At 41.2% G+C, this 21,995-nt stretch overlaps 1 protein-coding gene across 4 annotated transcripts in view; it reads left to right on the top strand.

Moving 5' to 3' along the window:
• The window catches only part of LDAH (lipid droplet associated hydrolase), a 187,153-nt gene that overhangs the window by 140,463 nt on the left and 24,695 nt on the right, over positions 1–21,995 (top strand). For all 4 annotated transcript variants that reach the window (XM_034766592.1, XM_034766593.1, XM_034766591.1 and 1 more), the window contains one exon: positions 136–376. In XM_034766592.1, coding sequence (XP_034622483.1) covers positions 136–376 — 241 coding nt within the window. The remainder of the gene's footprint in view (positions 1–135; positions 377–21,995) is intronic.

Raw genomic sequence — 21,995 nt, 5'->3', positions numbered from 1 at the left:
CTTTGCAAGTTAATAGTGCATCTGACAAACTTCATTTCACTTAAAAAGGAGCCTCATTAAAAAAAAATCTCTCTTCCAGAATTTGATACGGTGCTAGAGGACTTTCCTGACAGTCTCTTTCTCATGGCTGTACAGGTTCTCCGCTCTGTGCTGCTGTTTCCAACAATAGAACGCATGGCTCAGTCCCCGCAAGGCAAGCTCCTGACACCTGTGCTGTGCAAGCTTCGGTACATTCTGTACATGCCAGTCTACCTGCTGTCATTTCTCCCGGAAAGAGTCAAAACTTCCATGGTGCAATTTGTGCTGCGAGGATTGAAATATCCCGATGAAGCTTCAATAGTTACCTCCCTAAATCTCTTCAGTGTGGATTGTGTCGGTGAGCAGAATATATATTTTTTTTACTATATCTACTTTTGATCCTACCGCTTCAACAAACGAGTGACCTAGCATGCTGTATAGGGCATGAGTCTTTAAAAATGAACTTGAGGTTAAAACAGGAACAAATCTCTGAACAAATTTTAAAGAGAGGCAGGATTTGTATGTGTCCCGAAGTCCTTTTCTCTTCTCAAGTTAAGAATTCTGGAAAGGATACAGGGAAATTTGAACCTGGTCGTAAAATAGTGCTCTGACTATTTCCATAAAATGATCCACAATATTTGGAGTTTTAAGAACCTTATCAGAACCAGGGAGTGAATCAAGTGGTTGGACGTCTTGAAAATTTCTTTTCTTAAACAGAGACTGTTAGGTTAAAAATTATATTTTCCCAAAAATCTATTAAAAAAGAAAATCTTTACCTGTACTATTAGCACCTTAAATTATTAAAAAGAATGCATTTTAAAGTACAATTTACTTTACACCTTTGGAGTTTTTGTTGACCTTTTTCACTTCACGCAGGTTGGACAATGAAAATTTGGACATTTGACACTGTTTCTTATAGTCAATTTTTTTTCTTTCTGGCTGTAATTAACATTACAAAGTCCGTAGCGGGATGCTATTAAATGCAGAAAAGAAAATCCCGCTGACGTTTACACACATGAGTAACTTTACACCCATGAGGAATTTCATTAATGCTTTACACGTATGAATTTTAAAATTCTCCAAAGAAAGGCAGAAAATCAAAATTCTTCATATGTTGTGGCATACTGTAAAATAAAATAAAATGCATATATAAACTTTGTCCATCTTTCATGGACAAAAGCAGCTTTCAGGTAGGGAATTATTCACCCAAATTCTGCTGAGCATTCCAAAATGAAAATCAAAGCATATTGTGGTGTTTTACACATTATTTCAATAAATTAACACTTGAAAACACTTTGATATAGAAACTGACATGCGGTGATTCATAGATTCATAGACTCAAGGACTGGAAGGGACCTCGAGAGGTCATCGAGTCCAGTCCCCTGCCCTCATGGCAGGACCAAATATTATCTAGACCATCCCTGATAGACATTTATCTAACCTACTCTTAAATATCTCCAGAGATGGAGAGGAAAATGTAGTAAAGTCCATTTGTGTGGAGGGTTGGTTATTTATGAAAGTCTCCAGGTTGGAGAGCTCTTTCTTGGTGTTTTTCTGTTTGCTGTATAGGATGCTGATCAGGTGGTTCCTCAGTTTCTTTGATAATGTATGGCATAATCTCTCACTGTGGTCTGTGCAGTATGTAGATAGCAATGGATTTTTCACCTTCAGTCCATTTGGTATGATGTCCATCCGTTTGCATTTGGAAAGGAAGATTGGAAAGGAAGATTCACTTGCATCTGAAGAAGTGAGGTTCTTACCCACGAAAGCTTATGCTCCCAGTACTTCTGTTAGTCTCAAAGGTGCCACAGGACCCTCTGTTGCTTTTTCCAGAGATGGAGAATCCACAACCTCTCTAGGCAGTCTATTCCAGTGTTTAACCACCCTGACAGTTAGGAACTTTTTCCTAATGTCCAACATAAACCTCCCTTGCTGCAGTTTAAGTCCATTGCTTCTTGTTCTATCCTTAGAGGCTAAGATGAACAACTTTTCTCCCACCTCCTTATGACACCCTTTTAGATATCTGAAAACTGCTATCATGTTCCCTCTCAGTCTTCTCTTTTCCAAACTAAACAAACCCAATTCTTTCAGCCTTCCTTCATAGATCATGTTCTCTAGACCTTTAATCATTCTTGTTGCTCTTCTCTGGACCCTCTCCAATTTCTCCACATATTTCTTGAAATGCGGTGCCCAGAACTGGACGCAATACTCCAGTTGAGGCCTATCCAGCGCAGAGTAGAACAGAAGAATGACTTCTCGTGTCTTTCTCACAACACACCTGTTAATGCATCCCAGAATCATGTTTGCTTTTTTTGCAACAGCATCATACTGTTGACTCATATTTAGCTTGTGGTCCACTATAACCCCTAGATCCCTTTTTGCCACACTCCTTCCTAAACCGTCTCTTCCCATTCTGTATGTGTGAAACTGATTGTTCCTTCCTAAGTGGAGCACTTTGCATTTGTCTTTATTAAACTTCATCCTGTTTACCTCAGACCATTTCTCCAATTTGTCCAGATCATTTTGAATGTTGACCCTATCCTCCAAAGCAGTTGCAGTCCCTCCCAGTTTGGTATCATCTGCAAACTTAATAAGCGTACTTTCTATGCCAATATCTAAGTCGTTGATGAAGATATTGAACAGAGCCGGTCCCAAAACAGACCTCTGCAAAACCCCGCTTGTTATACCTTTCCAGCAGGATTGGGAACCATTAATAACAACTCTCTGAGTACGGTTATCCAGCCAGTTATGCACCCACCTTATAGTAGCCCCATCTAAGTTGTATTTGCCTAGTTTGTCGATAAGAATATCATACGAGACCATATCAAATGCCTTACTAAAGTCTAGGTATACCACATCCACCGCTTCTTCCTTATCCACAAGACTCATTATCCTATCAAAGAAAGCTATCAGATTAGTTTGACATGATTTGTTCTTTACAAATCCATGCTGGCTATTCCCTATCACCTTACCACCTTCCAAGTGTTTGCAGATGATTTCCTTAATTACTTGTTCCATTATCTTCCCTGGCACGGAAGTTAAACTAAGTGGTCTGTAGTTTCCTGGGTTGTTTTTATTTCCCTTTTTATAGATGGGCACTATGTTTGTCCTTTTCAAGTCTTCTGGAATCTCTCCTGTCTCCCATGATTTTCCAAAGATAATAGCTAGAGGCTCAGATATCTCCTCTGTTAGCTCCTTGACTATTCTAGGATGCATTTCATCAGGCCCTGGTGACTTGCAGGCATCTAACTTTTCTAAATGATTTTGAACTTGTTCTTTTTTTATTTTATCTGCCAAACCTACCCCCTTCCCATTAGCATTCACTATGTTTGGCATTCCTTCAGACTTCTCGGTGAAGACCGAAACAAAGAAGTCATTAAGCATCTCTGCCATTTCCAAGTTTCCTGTTACTGTTTCTCCCTCCTCACTGAGCAGTGGGCCTACCCTGTCTTTGGTCTTCGTCTTGCTTCAAATGTATTGATAAAATGTCTTCTTGTTTCCCTTTATTCCCATAGCTAGTTTGAGCTCATTTTGTGCCTTTGCCTTTCTAATCTTGCCCCTGCATTCCTGTGCTGTTTGCCTATATTCATCCTTTGTAATTTGTCCTAGTTTCCATTTTTATATGACTCCTTTTTATTTTTTAGATCATGCAAGATCTTGTGGTTAAGCCAAGGTGGTCTTTTTCCACATTTTCTATATTTCCTACCCAGTGGAATAGCTTGCTTTTGGGCCCTTAATAGTGTCCCTTTGAAAAACTGCCAACTCTCCTCAGTTGTTTTTCCCTTCAGTCCTGATTCCTATGGGACCTTACCTATCAGCTCTCTGAGCTTACCAAAATCCGCCTTCCTGAAATCCATTGTCTCTATTTTGCTGTACTCCCTTCTACCCTTCCTTAGAATTGTGAACTCTATGATTTCATGATCACTTTCACCCAAGCTACCTTCTACTTTCAAATTCTCAATGAGTTCCTCCCTATTTGTTAAAATCAAATCTAGAACAGCTTCTCCCCAGTAGCATTCTCAACCTTCTGAAATAAAAAGTTGTCTGCGATGCAGTCCAAGAACTTATTGGATAGTCTGTGCCCTGCTGTGTTATTTTTCCAACATATATCTGGATAGTTGAAGTCCCCCATCACCACCAGATCTTGGGCTTTGGATGATTTTGTTAGTTGTTTAAAAAAAGCCTCATCCACCTCTTCCACCTGGTTAGGTGGCCTGTAGTAGACCCCTAGCATGACATCACCCTTGGTTTTTACCCCTTTTAGCCTAACCCAGAGACTCTCAACACTTCCGTCTCAAAAGAAGTGAATTTTGATTTTGTTATAGTAATCTTTTAGAGACATTCTTACCTGACACCTAGACTTTCCAGTGAGTCCTGCTTTCTAAGAGATTGTTTAGACCCCTGCAACGAGCTCTGCCAGGGTAGACCGAGTCACACTGACTTCAGTGCAACTCTGCGCAGGTGGAAGAGTCTGCACTCGATCCTCATTCGCAGGATCAAGGCCTTAGATCGTAAAGTGTCTGGACAGGGAGTGTCTTTGTTGTCTGTTCTGGACAGTGCACAAATTCTAATATATAGTTCCAAGTAAGCAGTTAAGTAAATCAAGTTATAGGGGTATGGGAGTACTTGGAACCTCACAGAATTAGGCTCAGAGTTACTAAACATTGTTCTCTAAGTAAGGGGCATGTCATCTTTTACAGGAGTTATCATCAACTTAGGAAGTAAATATAAGATCACAGTATTTTTTGTGTTCCTTTCCTCAGTACCCCAGCCGTGGCAAGAACTCAATTCTAGGATGCGAACATCTCTATCTTATAGTAGTTTTCATCATGCTAAGTGCACTAGTTGCTTTAATTTATCTAACATCTTCCCAGGCAAAGAGACGATTCAGATATAAGCAGCCAAGAATGTCCACCTTATACCTTTAAGACATGCTCCTCAGTTGCTGTAAAATTGGTGTTGCTCCATTCACTTTATTGAGTTAAATCAGGTGCGGGTCTGAAGTCCTGAAGCCAGTCTTGCAAACCCTTATGTAAGTGGGTCTTACTCATGTGACCGTTCATTGGGCCGCATCATGCCATCCGTTTTTAAGCAGAATTCCCCATTGATTTCAGCAAAGAGTACTGTTTGGAAACTGATGGCACTATAAAAGCAGCAAAGAGTCCTGTGGCACCTTATAGACTAACAGACATATTGGAGCATGAGCTTTCGTGGGTGAATACCCACTTCGTCGGATGCATGTGATGGCACTATGTGGCCCATTGACCTCAAAGGAACTACACGCATAGGTTACCGCTACCCGAGCAAGTTCGGTTTTACAGGATCAAACCCATAGGTCTTTTTTGTAGATTCACAAACAGGGAAGAAAGAAGGATCATAGCATGGTCATCAGTTCAGCAAAAATATATTTAGTTCAGCAATCTGGCCTATTTAAATCCTGTTGTATGTAACTACTCATCTGTAAACTAGTGTAGCATATGAAACTGTCATAAATGTTGTTCTGATCGACTCCCCTGTCCTTTTAATAGCTATTAAATATGATTCAAAAATGTTCTGAAAATGAATTTGTTTCTCCTCTCCAGGAAGTTTGTGTCGACTCATTAAAAATACACATATTACCTTTGGCACGTACATCTGTTGAATTACTGCAATTGCAATAAAAGCTATGATTAAGGGCAAGAAAAAATGGTAAAAGTTTCCTTAAAAGTAAATGTGTCCATTAAAACAAACTAACCTGCCAGGGATTTGTTACCACATCCAAAGCTTAGTCACAACAATGTGTTTTCTCTCCGCTGAAAGGAAATGAGATTTATAAAACTTAATTATAACAAGGCTTTGAGTTCCGATCCTGTTTTCACTAGAGTCAAGAGTAAATCTCCTTTCAGAGGGAGCAGAAAGAGGGCCTTAATGAGAATTGTCAACCAAAGAGATGAGTGTATGGAGATAGAAAGGTTCCGTTCCTTTTTGCCCACCCCACTACTGATTGAAAAAATATTTGCTTCTACATGTGATCTAAAATAACATTTTGTTATTATTATGTATTTATTCTTTAGAAACCCCAGTCAAAGATCAGGGCCCCATTGTATTAGGCATTGTACTGACATACAGGGATAACAAAACAATAGTCCCTGCCCCAGGGCGCTTACAATGTCTGTGCAGACGGGAGGCAGCAAGAGGACAAACAGACACATGGGCAGGGGGAGGGAGAGAACAAGATAAAATAACGTACCTATAAAGATGCCATCTACAGTCCTGAAAGCGGTTTGCTAAAGACTGACGCCAAATCATCAAAGACTTACAATGAAGTATTTTTGAGGAAAGGTATTTGAAGTGGAAATGTTATAAATTGCAAACTAATTTTAGGATTTGGAACCAAGTGTTTCAGACCTGCACTAATGAAGAGACAGAAAAAATGTTACAGTACTGAGTATGGGACTTTATTAGCCTTGCCATTATCTGAAACATAGACAGTCATTAGGTTAGCAAGTAAAAATTAATTTGTAAATTCTCATACCTAATAAAAATAATGATAATATAAAACTGGCCTTGTTCTTCAGTACTGGAACATTTATGTGACTGTAATGTTTTGAAATCTGAAAACATTTCTTCTGTGACATGGAAGTATGGGGTTTATGGTGACAGTAAACCACTCTATCTACATAGGACAGGATTTATTGTCCACTAGTTTGACTGGCAAACTTCCTCCATTTGTTTCTGTAAAATTTCCACAAAAGCACAGACATTACATAATGGGTAAACACTGCAAGGCTTTTTAGAGAGGCAGGCTTGTAGGTCAGAGGTTAACGTCTGGATGACAGCGAAGATACAGATAAGCACAATAGCAAGAAAAATCTCCAAATGGCCCATATGCCCGGTCATCCTTTGTGATCTTGAACCTGTGACTTCTCTTGAGGAATCTCCCTGTTTGTTTAACCTGTTTACAGGCCACGGGAGTAGCTAAAATCTGTGGAGGGGATAGTTTGCTTTATGGTGTTTGGAAAGGATGGGGAGGAGTGAAAAAATCATAACTTGGAAAACAGCATTTGAAATTGTTTTAAAACATCATAAAAATTAAGAGTGGAGACAATAATCTTCCTTTTGCTATATTCTAGAGGGCTGTGAGAGGATATAAAATGACATCGAAATATACTGAGCCACAGAGTTTGGATCCAAATCAAAACTTCTCCAAAGTTTGGAGCTTTTTGGATCCAGGATTTGGGTTTGGCTGATGATAAGGTAAAATTTGTCAAAAGTGTCATAGGCACTTGAAGGTAGTTAAGCAATTAGGTTGTTTTGAGAATTTTACCCCTGGGGGCAATTGGGACGTTTGAGTCTGGATCTGGGAAAGTTTGGGAATGCTCAGATCCCAGGATTTGTTTTTGATCCATCTAGCTCTTTAAAACAAAGAGACATTCAATAATGGCATATTAGCTACAGATGGTTTATTTTGTTGCATTCAGCAGAAAACAACATGATCTGAGTATTCGGGAAAGCTTTACCTTTATTGCCAGTTAGGGAAGCAGAACGTTTAGTGGTTAGCGAGGACTAGCTGTCAGGACTCCTGGATTCTAACTGGAGCTCTGCCACTGACTTGCTGTCTTATCTGAACGAGTCATTTCCCTTCTCTGCCTCAGTTTCCTTATATATAAAATGGGAAGCTTCCTTGCTGGTAATGTTGTTGGAGCACTTTGAGATTAAAACATTACCGAAGTGCTAATTGCATGACAGCATCCGTTCAGCCTGCCACACGAGCATTGTGAAAACTATTCAAAACTATTTAACATCCACCTTTCCCAGACCTTTTTTTAATTTTAAATGTTTTAAAAAGTATACTAGGCAGTTTGTTTACAAGTCTGTCATTTTAAATGATGAAATACAAATACTTTCCCCTTCAATTCTCAATGACAGTTTTCAGACTTAGGAACCTAAAATTAGGCACCTACATTATCTTACTTTTAAGCTTGATCTTTGCTTTGAAATGAAGACAGTATCATTTACAGAATGTATTTGCTTGCCTTGAAAAGACAGTCTTAACTCCTAAAAGATTACGGGCCAAATCATTAGCTTGTGTAAATGGACACAGCTCTGCTGAAGTGCACTGATTTGCCCGTAACCGCCTGGAAACTAAAATCCTCTGTACAGTTACGAGGGTGTTGCCTACAGTGTTCTGCTAATGCCTTTCACCTTGATTCAAGGAAATCATTTTCCTGTGATGATGGTGGTGGTGGTGCTGGGATGGTGTTATTATTCATTATATTAGGGCCTAGAGCCCCAATCATGATCAAGGTCCAATTGTGCTAGGCTCTGTACAGACACATAGTAAAAAACCATCCTGGCCACAAACAGACAAGACAAAGAATAAGGAGGGGAATCAGACACACAGAGAAGTATAGTGAGACACCAAGGTCGCACAGCAGGGCAATTTCTTCAGATAATACTGTAAGCCTTAAATAACCCATTCCAGTATTATAGGAGAAACCTTGCAAAATTTGTGTTTGCCTTGATAGCCAGAGATTCTGAATTTTGAAGGTGAAGTTTAGTTACAAGTCAAGTCAGTGAAATCAGCATCTTGCCTGCATGATTAGACAGTTGCATCTGTATAGCATGGACCAGATTGTTACAGCTGTACAGTAGGAACCAGTGTGGCCATGGAGAGAGGTCTCCTCCCTCTTTCCCTTCCACCCTAGTGCACTCATGCAAATGCTAGTCACAGTGGCAACCCTTAGGCTTCTCTAAGGGCAGGTCTACACTTACAGTGGTGTGTAGAGTACAGACACTGCATATCCAGCTAGCATAGGTATAAATAGCAGTGTAGAGAGTGAGGCACTGCTTAGGTGAGTAGAGTACAGATATGCCAGCACCCTGTGCATATACACCTCCACCCCGATATAACGCGGTCCTCGGGAGCCAAAAAATCTTACCGCATTATAGGTGAAACCACGTTATATCGGGTAGTGAAGGCTGTGCCTCCCCAAACAGCCTGGCCCTGCCCTCTATCCGACCCCCACCTACTTTCCGCCCCTGACTGACCCCTCAGAATCCCTGACCCATCCAACCCCACCCTGCTCCTTGTCCCCTGACTGCCCCCTGAGACCTTCTGCCCCTTATCCAATCCCTCGGCCCCGGCCCGGCACCCTTAACACGCCACTGAGAGCAGCGTGTCAGAGCCGTCCCTAGAGGGGTGCGGGGCCCGGGACAAATCAGCCTCCCCACTAGTCTCCTCACCGTGCGCCCAGCACTCCCGCCCGCCCGGCCGCCGCTCGCCTCCTCACCCCACCTACCCACCCGCCTGCCCACCGCTCGCCTCCCCGCTAGTCTCCTCACAGTCTGTTCGGCGCGACTCCCCGTGTCTGCCCAACCACTGCTCTCCTGCTCGCCATCTTCCCGCCTGCCTGCCTCCTCACCCCCCTCATGCCTGACGCTCACCTCCCCATTCGCCTCCTCACCCTGCTTGCCCACCCGCCTCCCGCTCACCTCCCACCCTTAACATGCCGCTCAGAGCAGCATGTCGGAGCTTGACGCGCTGATCCGCCGGAGCGCGCAGCCCGCTCCCCAGAGCTCTGCTTTACCGCCTTGTATGCGAACCCATGTTATATTGGATCACGTTATACTGGGGTAGAGGTGTATACCCTAAACAGCTCTGTGGGTGTCCAACCAGTGCCTTCCACATCTACACTGCTATTTTTCACAGTGTAGTGTCCCACTGCCTCCCTGCTGCCAGAGCCTTTCCCTGACACAGGGAAAGGCCCTGGTAGAGGGGAGGCAGTTAGGGAAAGGCTCTGGCAGTGGGGAGCTGCCAATCTTTCACTGCTGTCTCAGAGTGGCACAGCATCTGATCTCCCTCTCTTCTTACCTTCTGACTAATGGGGGTTCAGAAAGGACTTTCCCTCAGAGCAGGTTATTCCATAGCTGCCTACTGCAAGGTGTCTTAAACTTTTCCCCTAAATCTGCTGCTACCGAATACTGTCAAGAGACAGGACACTGGACTAGGTGGTCCACTGGGCTGACCCAGAATGGCAAATCCTATTCTCCTTTGCTCCTGCAGTCACAGAGCCTCCCCAGGCCTTTCTGTGCTGCCACAGTTGAGCCTCATACGACATGACATTTTAAATTATTATTGTAATATGTATTTTTGCGAGGCACTTAAGAGAGTGTTTCCTTACCTGTAGAAATACAGTAATATTTTATCACCTGCCTTCCAGGAAAAGGGGCTAAAGAATAACAGCCTTTCATATTTTCATGCTTCCTCTGCTACTGTTTATTTTCCTGTGCGATGCCTGACTAAAATGTTTGCTTAATGTTGTCAGACAACTCACCTTCCCAAGACAGCACTTAAACACGGACGGAAAAATCCCACATCTGCTTTATTCTCTCTGTGAGTGAACTAAAGTTTTCCCAATTTAGGAATAGGATGCTCATATTAAATTATTGGAGGAAGGTGAATGACTTTTATATATTTACAGTCCTATTTATTTTTTTAAGTCACTCTGCTTTCTAAATGTACCCCATTTCCAAAAGAAAGAGAGATAAAAGTTTAACAAGGGCATTTTATTACTTGTAAAAGCTTTTATTTTCCTACAGATGCCCTGTGCATGCATATAGGAAAAATAATACTAAATCTGGAAAATAAACCAAATGGGAATATATATATATTATTTTCCAGATTTATTATTCATTTTCTTTTTCAAAGAAAAAAACATATTAAATACTGTCAGTTTTATTCTCATCATAAATATTACTCATGGGTCTTGAATGTTTTGATAATTGGGCCTGTTGATAATGTCCAAGAAGTACATAGCACAGTTTGGGATTTGTTTGAGGGTTTGTGTATTCACGGTTTTGGAGGTGTCATCCCTGGGAACTGAGTTAATTTGACAAACTGGTGATGAGTCAGGCGATACACTGCTAAGAGACTGGAAGTTGGAGAAGAAAACCCTGCAGCATGGAGGAGTTGTTGAAAATAGGTATCTGCTGGTTAAATGCTAGCAGCTGTATGTTAGACAGTAGCAGTAGTGACAGTCATCTGCATAGTGGGGCTTTGTTCGTTTTGAGCCTGACCCAAAGCCCACTGAATTAAGTGGAGAAATTCACATTGATTTCAACAGGCTTTGGAAAAGACCTTTTCCTGTGCCTTTCTCAGTTCCACAAGGATACGTCTAGAATAGAGTTTGTGGTCATGTTGTGACTTGAGTTAATTGATTGGCAATTAACTTCATTTAGGTAATAGCTTTGACGGTAGACACTCCACAAACGTTTTCTCCGGGGCACAAACATGTACCGCTTACTTTAGGGTAAAATGGTTCCAACAAAGCTAACAACACTCAGGAGTAAACCACAAACATTTGTGTCCTGGAGTAAACATTTGTGGGGGTATCTGGATGAGCATTTATAAAGGCACTAACTAACTCAGTTAAATACTGGTCATTTACAACAGGCTCACAGATTCTAGTCTAGATGTGTAGTGAGTCGTGAAAAGAGTATTTAAGCCAGCCTTCCCATGTGTCATGAGTGTACTGTTGGAAGGGTGATTTCAGTTACTGCTAATTGCAACAATCAGGTGAACAGGTATTTGAAGACAGCAGTACCAAGCCATAACTAGAATTGTGTTGTATGTATGGCGATCGGGGTGGGGGTTCAACACTACAGAACATGGGAGTGAAATCAGCCCAAGCTGACTGAGGGAGGTGTAGGTTCACCTTCCCATGCTAATTAAATCCACTGTGCCTGAGTGGGAATTCACCTACTTAGAAAGCAAATGGTGATCCAAGTGCTGCCCTCCATCATGGTTCCATGAGGAAGGGTCAACTTTAGGCCCTGATCCACAAAAACATTGAGATTGACTTCAGTGGAGCTACTCATATGCTGAAATACTTGGCTAGAATGGGGCCTTGATTCTAGGGTGTCCAGATGTCCCAATTTTATAGGGACAGTCCCGATTTTGGGGTCTTTTTCTTATATAGGCTCCTATTAGCCCCCACCCCCGTCCCGATTTTTCACACTTGCTGTCTGGTCACCCTACTTGATTCCCATCAGAGCTCTGGCAGGACCCTCTGCATGGAGCTGCTACATTGGAACACACGCTGCCCATTCTACTTTGTAGCCAGCCCTTCCTCCTTTTGAGGTCCATTCTGTGCCCATCCTACACAACAAGTGAGGTTTTAGTTGCTTTCCACCATTAAAACCTAGACCCTCCACCAGAATTTCCATCACCAGGGCCATCTTGCAGAGGATGCGAGAGTTTAATTGGTTAAGACTGAGTTTGATTGGTTAAGACTCAGTTCTCTCCATCACTTGAAGTCAATGGGAGTTAACTCCAAGTTACTCAGAGCAGGAATAAGTGCACAGATATTTCAATTTCCGTCACACACCCCACTCAGGCTGTGCATGCTGCAGTGCACAAAGCAAATGAATATTTTTCTCGCTCCCTGACAAGGCATCCATTGTTTGTTAAAGCACCTGGATATAGTTGTTGAATAATGTTTTGTTTATTGTTGCCGTCAGCCCTGCTGTGCTTTTTTCGAGTGCTCCCGGCTAAATTTCGTGTATAGTTGTGGTCTTGCTGTAACTTTAATATCGAGCAGATTGGAGAAGACGTTTATATTAAATGCAGCTATTATGCATGTTGGGGGGGTTATTATTATTATTATTCTACACTAATTAAACTGTTTTCACTTGAGACCCATGTGTAAACCAGCAAGGAAGCCAAAGCAAACGTTTACATCATGTAAATCTCCAAACGTCAACATTTTTTTTTTACGTTTATTTTTTTCTCATATTCCTACTTCAGTCATCCCTGGTACTAAACAGTTCCTTCTGTTTGATGCTTTAAACAGTAAATTATACAAAATTTCCAAGATTGCTGTTGGCAATAATTACAGATAGAAAATATGTTTTCCCCTTAGGAAATTACACTGCTGTTTGGTATTATTATTTCTTACCACCGTGTTCTGAGCTTTTCTAAGGAATGACAGAGATTGCTTCCTTGGGAGCAAAGGATAAACTGGAAAGGAAACTAGTGTTACACTCCTCTGAAGAACCTTACAATAAGATGGGCAACTTACCAGGAAAAAATGTGACCAGATGGTAGTACATTCCCTGAGGAAAACATATTTTCAAAGGCTAAATCTACTCCTTACAGGTCATTTCAATTTGACATGGAAACTCAACCTAAATTTGATTAATTACATTGCAATTTGGCTAATACTATCTCAGTAGTGAGAGGACATTTAAGAGACAGGCAAACCGTAATATTCAAATAAGCTACAAAGTACAAATGAGCGAGGGGGCTTGTGTTTCCACCCCTTCGGAAATAATTTTCATACGTCGGACTCTGATCATTTTTTTTTCTTTCTTAGGGAAAGTGTGGCCATCAATCCAGTGCTTATGAGCAACTTAGTGTTACACAGATATGGAATCTAGAGACAAACTGTAAACCCTTTGGGGCAGGGATTGGATTTAGCACAGTGGGACCAGAATCCAAGTCATTGCAGGATTTTCTGCTTTTGCACATTTTCTAGCATATTGTTCATTCTACCTTTAAATATGCCAGATGTTGGGAAGTACACTTTCAAGAACTTACTTATTTAAACATATTTCTTGTAACGTTTGCAACAATCTGAAATGATCATATGGCCAGTCAACCTTAGTAAGGGAGGCTTCCGAGAAGCATCATGGGGGAGGGAGGCTAAGAACTTTTGAGAAGACTCTGCAGACAGCCCCTTTATGACATTAGACTTGAATAAGAATGTATCGTTGCAGACTTCCATGTACGTAGTACTGCCAGCACCTAGGACTGTGGGACCCTGATACTGATTGGTGCCCTGGTGCACAACTTTAACACACAAAAATAATACATATGAATGAAGTAACTCGTCGCGCCATACAAAATCAATTATTCTCAACTTCATGTCAGCCCTTCCCCTGTCCCTAGTTCTTACTGGCTTCTGCAGAAAGCCGTTCAATCCATGCTGATCACTACCTGTCTCTAAGGCAATACCGTACATTTGTATTGTTTCTATTACTGTAGCGCCTTGGAGCCCCAGTTATGGGCCAGGACCCCATTGTGCTAAGCGCTGTACAAACAGAACAGCTGCAGAGAATAGCTGCAAAACATCAAGAAGTGATTATGTTGACCCAATAGATTTAGATCCAGAAAACTAGCTGTAGCCACTCTTGTAAATCTTTACCTGGTGGAATAGAAATTATATTCTTCTCCCCCCATCCTAGTTGGGTCTCTTGTAGCTCCGTGGACTGGGCCAGGAAAGACAGGGACTCTCATTTTGTCTAGGTTGCTGGAATATATAATGCCTCACAAGATATTGCTGAAAAATTAGTTCAGAGTGGGCTGGTCATGGATGAACATAAATTTCTCATGCTAATTGGTACAGTATTGAGTTGCTAGGAACAGGGAAATTGCCAGACTAGATCAAACCAGAGGTCCATCTAGTCGAGTATTTGCCTCTAGCAAAGGCCAAGCGCATCTGACAAAGGTGCAAGAAGCCCATGGAAGGCGGATGTGGGATAATCCTTCCCTCAGCATAGATCTCAAAAGGTTTGTCTACACAGCCCGCAGCAGTGAGCCTGAGAGCCTGGGTTGACAGACTCGGACTCACACCACAGTGCTAAAAAGAGTTGTGTAGATGTTCGGGGCTGGAGCTGGGACTCTGAAGCCTAAGGACAGAGGTGGGCTTCAGAACCTGAGCGGCCCAAGCTGTAGTATCTACACAGCTATCTTCAGCGCTTCACGAGCCCACATCTGTTGACCCAGGCTCTGAGATGCTACCTGTATAGACATATCCTAATAGTTAGAGATTGGCTTATGCCCTGAAACACAAGTTTTAATATCCCTTCCAAAATTGTTGTTGCCGTTAATTACGGTATCACTGGATGTTCTTTGATATCCATATAAACATCCAATCCCTTTTTGAAGCTTGTTAAATTCTTGGCCTCAACAACTTCCTGTGCAACGAGTTCTACAGTTTAATCACGCATTGTGTGAAAAATATTTCCTTTGATTGGTTTTGAGTTTTCCACCATTTAATGTCATTGAATGTCCCCTTGTTTTGTGTTAGAAATGAGTTGGCAGACGATTACTAGAGCTTACTGAAGGAAGCTCTGCTAAGGCCTGGTGGTATTTCAGATCGTTATTCAGAGGTAGAGATGATACTGAAAGCGGAGGTGCTGCAAATGCCAGTGAGGACAGTGACATAATAGAAAAGGCTAGAAATGCAGGCAGCAAACAATGAAATACGATTCAGGCTGGAAAAATGCAGGCTAATAAAGTACATCTGTGGAAGAAAAGAAAAAAAGCCTAAACAGACATACTGTGTGGAAGGAGGCGGGTATCTGGAAAGCAGGAGTGCCAGAAGTGATTGGGAGTGATAGTGGGCAGCAATCTGATAGGAGGTTGCCATGTGATATGGTGTCAAAATACCCAATGCAAAGACACCATGTCATGGAGCAGGCAAAAGACTGGAGAGTAGAGCACAGGGAGCAGGAGCTCGGTGTGCCAATTTCCATGGGCTGGATTGTGCCTGGCTTGGGCAGGTGTGTAAATGAGAAGGGTCGGGGATGAAGTGGCACAAGAAGCCTTCCCTCACCTCTGCACACATAGTGTGTCTGAACCTGTCTGGCGAGCAGTAGCACTAGCCTCCCAGCAAGGAGCGTGGGGAGGGGAGAGCCGGGGCCCTTTTCCCCCTTCTTCTGAGCCTGTGGGTGGGTGGTAGAACCGCTGCTGTGGGGGAGTGCTGCCACACTCACCCTGAGGAGGAACTTTGGCCGAGTCCAACAACATTTTTCCTGATGCCCCTGCTGGAGCGTAGCTCCTCTTCGTACTCCCTGGCCTGGCTCCCACCAAATGCAGCTGGGAAGTCACACACACAATTGGGTCCAAAGATGTCATGTGCCCATTAAAAAAAACAAAAACAAAAAAATCTTTCAGGCATAGTGTGGGCTGTCCCCTCACTCTCGCTATTGGTTAGTACAAGCAGAAGCTCAAACTAAGGAACTTCCAACCGGAGTGGCTGAGCAGATTAGGCCTTTCATCAAACCTGTTTCTGAGCCACCTCCAGATTTGTGAGCAGCATTTGCTTCCCAGGCACGAATAAATTGCCTATCAAACTTGCTTTATTCTCCCACATTACTGACCTATAACATAACTTTGAGCCACCTTTAATGAGCAGAATTCATAGGCTCAGTCAGTCCTGTAGGTGGGAGGATAGGCTGAGCGGAGCCAACAAGCGTGGGGGGAATGAAGTGCTCTCTAGACTGTGGGTAGCTCTGTGTAGTCCCAGATTTGCTGTAGCCTGAAGAACAAATGATGGGGCACCCAGTATTAAAGGGGCTGTCTTCATGGCCACTCATTTTTTGTTAGAAAAGAAGTCTTCATATTTATTTCCTTAATTGCTTGGTCAACCAAGTGGAAAATAATTTTTCTTTGGATCTTCTCTATTGTTCCACTAGTGTGCCATTGCTTTGTATCTATTTTTTACGTTACAGAGGACCCCAGATGCTTGGGCAATTAAGAGAACACAGTATTGTTTTTACATTTCTTTATTTACCTTGCTAAGTGTTTATTACATAATGAGACAATGGGGACAAGAGCTAAAGTCATGGCATCTCAAAGCGCTGTTGTTTTTTACCTAATTCAGGGCTCACGTCCATCTCAAAATGTAACCACGTGTTAGTCTGAAGTGCTGCACTCTTGTATTCATAAATTGGTTTGACGTGGCTAGACTACATTTGTTTAGACTTGTTTTTTCATAACAGACATGTTTCCAACTTGCCGTGCACCACCACAAGTAACACAATGTGGCTCTTCAATGTCCAACTGGAGTTTGCAATTAACTATTCCTGCTAATACAATGTTCCTGTTGCAAATCAGCAACCTAGTGGTATTTGCAGATTGCAACATTGAGTCACCAAGCAAAAAGCTAGGGGGTTTCAAGAAAACGCGCACATTCTGTTCAAACTGTGGAAGTGAAGTAGAAGGAAATCACTAAATTGCTTGATATGTCACATATAAACTTAGCCGAGCTGAGTAGCATCATGTGTCCTGCCTGAAAACTTGTACAGGTTTTAAAGTTTTAGGGCCATTTCTTCAATGCAGCTCCATTGACTAATATAGAGCTGCACTACAGATACACCAGCGGAGGATCCGGCTCTTAAACCTGAGAAATAAATTCGGCGATTGGACTTCTTGTGCCATCAAAGCAGGGGAAATCTTTTATTTTATACTTTACTTGCCTTACTGTATATTGGGGTAAATGAGGGGAGTTTGAACTTCAGCTCAGTAGATATAGATATTCATTTGACAATTGGTTAATTGAATCAGCATTAAATAGCCCGAAAGACTGAAAAGCTTGATTGATTTCAGTCACTGTGGTTTGTGAAAACTATTAATTTAGCCGATGGATATTAAGCCCTTGCTGTGACACTTTGGGTTAAAGAACTACCAATGATATAAAGCAGTCTTTTCTTTTCTGGGTCCTTGATTTGAGTCTAATCAGTGTTCCTCTGTCACAAAACCACCAGGAATAAATCAAACACATTTTGGCACAGTTAGCCGTCTCTGCTTAGCAAAGGCCTGAGACTAAATTGACACTGATGCTTAATCACCTCTAATTCATGGAGAGAGAGTGATCCTTCCAGGTCAGGAGAAAGGTCATTGGCAGGATCATGTGGAGAAACTTGCGCTGCAGTTAACTGCACTATACCTGACCTGTGAATAAATGAAGGACTTCCATTTTCAATCCCGCCATTGCCTTCACCTTTGCAGTATGATGTATATAAAGGACATACATATGAAACTTTTTTTTTTTTTAAAGAAAATAGGCAGGATTTACCAGTTCAAAATGGCTTTACATTTTAAAAGTGAAGTGTAATTTTTAATGATAACTTTATTAGCAGCTTTGTGGGGTTTTTTTAATTAAACCCTAAAGTTTTGGTTCTGAATATAAAGGGACACCAACAACTTGCAAAGTAATCAATTTAATAAAATATATTAAAAATTATTTCAGATACTACTACAGCGGTCTCCGATCACCCTGATTGCTATGTGAAAAACCCACATGATCAGAGGAAATTGACAGAGGTCCTGATCCTGCAAAAATGAATATATTCTTAACTTTATACTCTGCGAGTTGTCTCATTGAAGCCGGACTACTTACAGCGTGTCAAGATAAGCGTGTGCGCACATTTTTGTAGGATCATGGCCTAACCGATTATGCAGAGGAAACAACGAAACTGGCTGTGCACAAATCACTGTCATGTACACAAAATAAACAAACCGGACAAGTAGAAATATAGTTTGAGAGAGGGCGTTGGAGGGGTGGCTAACTTTTTTCTTTTTTAGCACTCTTAGATGTTACTTATAACAAGCGTAGGTAAAACAAATGTCAGACATAAGTGTATTTTTAAATTTTACAGTGCGCCTCTTTAATGTCTGTAAAATATGTAGGAGACCAAGGGCCTCAATTTCAAAAGAGCTTATCTCCCATTTAGGTACCAAAATAAGTGGTCCGAGTTTCAAAAGAACCTGGTACGTTTCATGTTGATCTTGTTTGAAAATCTGGTCGCACGAGTGCCACGATGGGAACTGCTGAGTGCTGAGCACTTTGGTAAATCTGACTTTGTTTAGGTCCCTAAATCTCAGCCGAGGCCTTGTCTACATGAGAAAGTTGCACCAGTTAAACTTAAATCCGTTTTTTAACCAGTGGAGTTATGCTGGTGCAAACCCCTGTGTAGACACTTTTATTTCAGAGGAAGAATGGCTTATTTCAGTTCAACTTACATCAATTTCTAATCAATTTAAGATAAACCAAACTAATCCTGATTTAAACCAAAATGAGGCCCTGATCTTGAAGACACACAGGTTCTTAACGTAATGACTGTGAGCAGTCCTAAGGCTTCTAATGATAGCAGAGTTAAGCACGGATATGCAGGAATCAGGGTCTAACAGTATCCACACAGCCTGTTGCACCAGTTTCACTAAATCCATTTAAAATTGCACTTTAATTAAGCCAATGCAACGTTTCCATGTAGATGAGCCCAGACTTTGGGTGCTGTTGAGCATCTGAAAATTTGGCCCTTCGGCCTGCTATTGCAGGGCTTTTTAGTATTCAGGACAGCCGTTTACATTCAGTCCTCTTGTACTGGCTCTCTGTAACATGCAGTATGTGAAGCAGTAGTGGAAATTTTTAAAGGGACGTGATCAAGTTCACAAACTTTGTTAGTGTTTTTTAAATTATCTTTTATAAATCCTAATTGATGGTAATCTGTGTTTATGTAATGTTTTCCTTCCAACTATTTCAAGGCTTTTTACAAACATTAACTAATTAATTCACACACCACCCCCATCAGGCCACCCTGTATTATTATCAAATGGGGAAACTGCGGCACAAGGATTTTGTGACTGCTTCAAAGCCACAGAGGAATTCTGTGGCAGAGATGGGGAGATAATTCAGACCTCTTGATTCCTCATCCAACTCTGTATCTAAAAGATAATTATTATCTTTCACATTACTGAAAGATGTAAGGAATTTAAAAAAAAACATGTTGTTTTTTAACTTTTGTTTGCCTTTAATAAACCAAATTTACCTGAACTCAGACATGCAATTTATTTCTGAGTGGCACTGCTCACTCAGTGTTTCAAACGGCAACTTTGGTGCAAAGGTCACAACCCTGATGTAACTTGGACACAGTCCTAAATTAGTGGCATAGTTCAGGTGATTACCCCAGGCTCCAATCCTGCAAAGATTTATGCACATGCTTAACTTTGCACACTGTGAGTAATCCCATTGATTTCTATGAAATTACTCACAGTGCATAAAGTTAAGCATGTGCATATGTCCACATGATATGGGCCCTGCTTTGAACAAAAGAGGTACACTACACTGTGCTTGTTTACATCCTACCAGAAGTTGGAACAAACAATAAGTATTGTTCCAGGTTACAGGACTCTAATAATGATTCTAGGCAGTTTCATAGAAATTTTCAGACAAAATAAGCCATTTGGCTTTTGTCTCACACTGTCCTAGCTGCAGAAATGGGTGACAAGCACCTAGCATGTGACATCAGTGGGGAGCCTCCCACTGACCAATTTGACAGAAGATTTCAGATGTGTTCGTTAATTTTGTGTGCCTCAGATTCTGGGTGTCCAACTCGCAGTCAGATTTTCAGAAGGGCCAAGCACTCCACTCCCATAGACTTTGGTTAGAGCTGAATGTTCTCAGAACCTGTTGAAAATCAGGTCTAAAGTTGGGCATAAAATGTAGTGGATACTTCTGAATAATTTTCTTTGAAAACAAAGCTCAGTGTTCTCCTAGTAAGGAAACAGGACAACATGTCAAGGTTAGCAGAGTACGGAACTAGGAAGCGGTGGCAGAGAAGGATTTCTCCCTGAACTTTATGACTTTGTTTTTGAGAAAAATATCACTGTGAAGGAGTCCAATTTGTCATATTGTAACAGCAAAGGGGAGAGAAAACCACTGATCCTGCCTATAAACAATATATCTGTACACCCAATTTTATTCATTCAGTAGCCACTTCACAATATACATATTTAATAAATAAACAGAGTGCAGTATTGATGGTACATTATTTTAAAATGTTGGGATTTTCCATTTGATTTAACCAGTTAATGTAAGTATGATCTAGCTCACAACATTCTTTAAGGCTTTGATGCTACTCTTTGTTTAAGCACATCTTAATTTTATGTCCACGTGTGGACCAGTTCACTTCAATGGGACTACTTGCATGCATAAGTCTTTTCAGGTTCAGGCCTTAGATTGTTCCAGGGTAGTAAGCTGTTATGAAAGATGTCCATGTCTGTTGTACATCTGTGCTGTGCATGTATTTTATTGCTGCAGTATATATTTATACCTGTCCTATTGCATTTAAACTACTAAATAGAATATTAATTATAAAAATATAAAAAACCCTTTGTATTCCATTATTATATTGGTCAGCGAAGAAATAGCAGTAGGAAGGTGTTATCAGTTTTTACTATCACAAGAAGTTGAGGGGCTGATTTTCACAAGTGCTGAGCACCTACAGTTCCAATTGAAATCAATCAACTCGTGGCTACTCGGTATCTTTGAAAGTCCACGCCCCAGGCATTTTCACTTGGTTGGCCCCTTGTAGAGAGGGGTGGGTTGGGATAGGGATGGGGGGAGGGGTGTTTTTAAATGGTGAATATTCGTCATTCACCCAGTACACTGATGTTTTCTGTACCCTTTCCTTTTTGGTTGAGCATTTGAGTTATTTTCAGGTTAGATTTTTATATAAATATCTGGAGAAGTTACTTTTTAAAATATCACCACTAGCCCTGATAAAATAATAATTAGGAAGAGGAGTAAATTTCACGATGTACTCCAAAAGCATTGTGTTTAAGAATTCAGGAATTGCCAGACTAGATCAGATCTGAGGCCCATCTTGTCCACTGTTCTGTCTCTGACATTGGCCAGTGCCAGATGTTTCAGATTAAGGTGTAAGAACCCCTCAGTCTGCAGATGTGGGGTGATCTGCCTTCTACATTAGGTCTCTTCCACATTTCTATAGTTAGAGACAAGTTTAAGCTCTTATGCATGAAGTTTAACATCACTTGCACCAAAAAAAATGGTTATATGTTTTCCATATAAATGTGCAATCCCATTTTGAATCTTGTTAAATTCTTCACCTCAACAACTTCCTGTGGCACTGAGTTCCAAGGTTTAATCACACTGTGTGTGGGAAAAGTATTTTTTTTTAATTTTCCACCTTTTAATTGCACTGACTGCCCTCTTGTTCTTGTGTTATGAGACAGCGAGAACAGACGTTCCCAATCTACCTTCTCTATACCATATTTCATATATTGGTATCATGTCCTCTCTCATTCATCGCCTTATTTAAGTGAACAATCCCAGTCTTTTCAGTCTCTCTTTGTATGATTTTCTTATGCCTTAGATTATTCTTGCCACCTTTCTCTGAATCCACCTAGT

The sequence above is a fragment of the Trachemys scripta genome, chromosome 3 (assembly GCF_013100865.1).
Source record: "Trachemys scripta elegans isolate TJP31775 chromosome 3, CAS_Tse_1.0, whole genome shotgun sequence".
Lineage (NCBI taxonomy): Eukaryota > Metazoa > Chordata > Testudines > Emydidae > Trachemys > Trachemys scripta.
The sequence above is the reverse complement of the archived record's forward strand: the minus strand, read 5'-3'. Positions and strand labels throughout refer to the sequence as shown.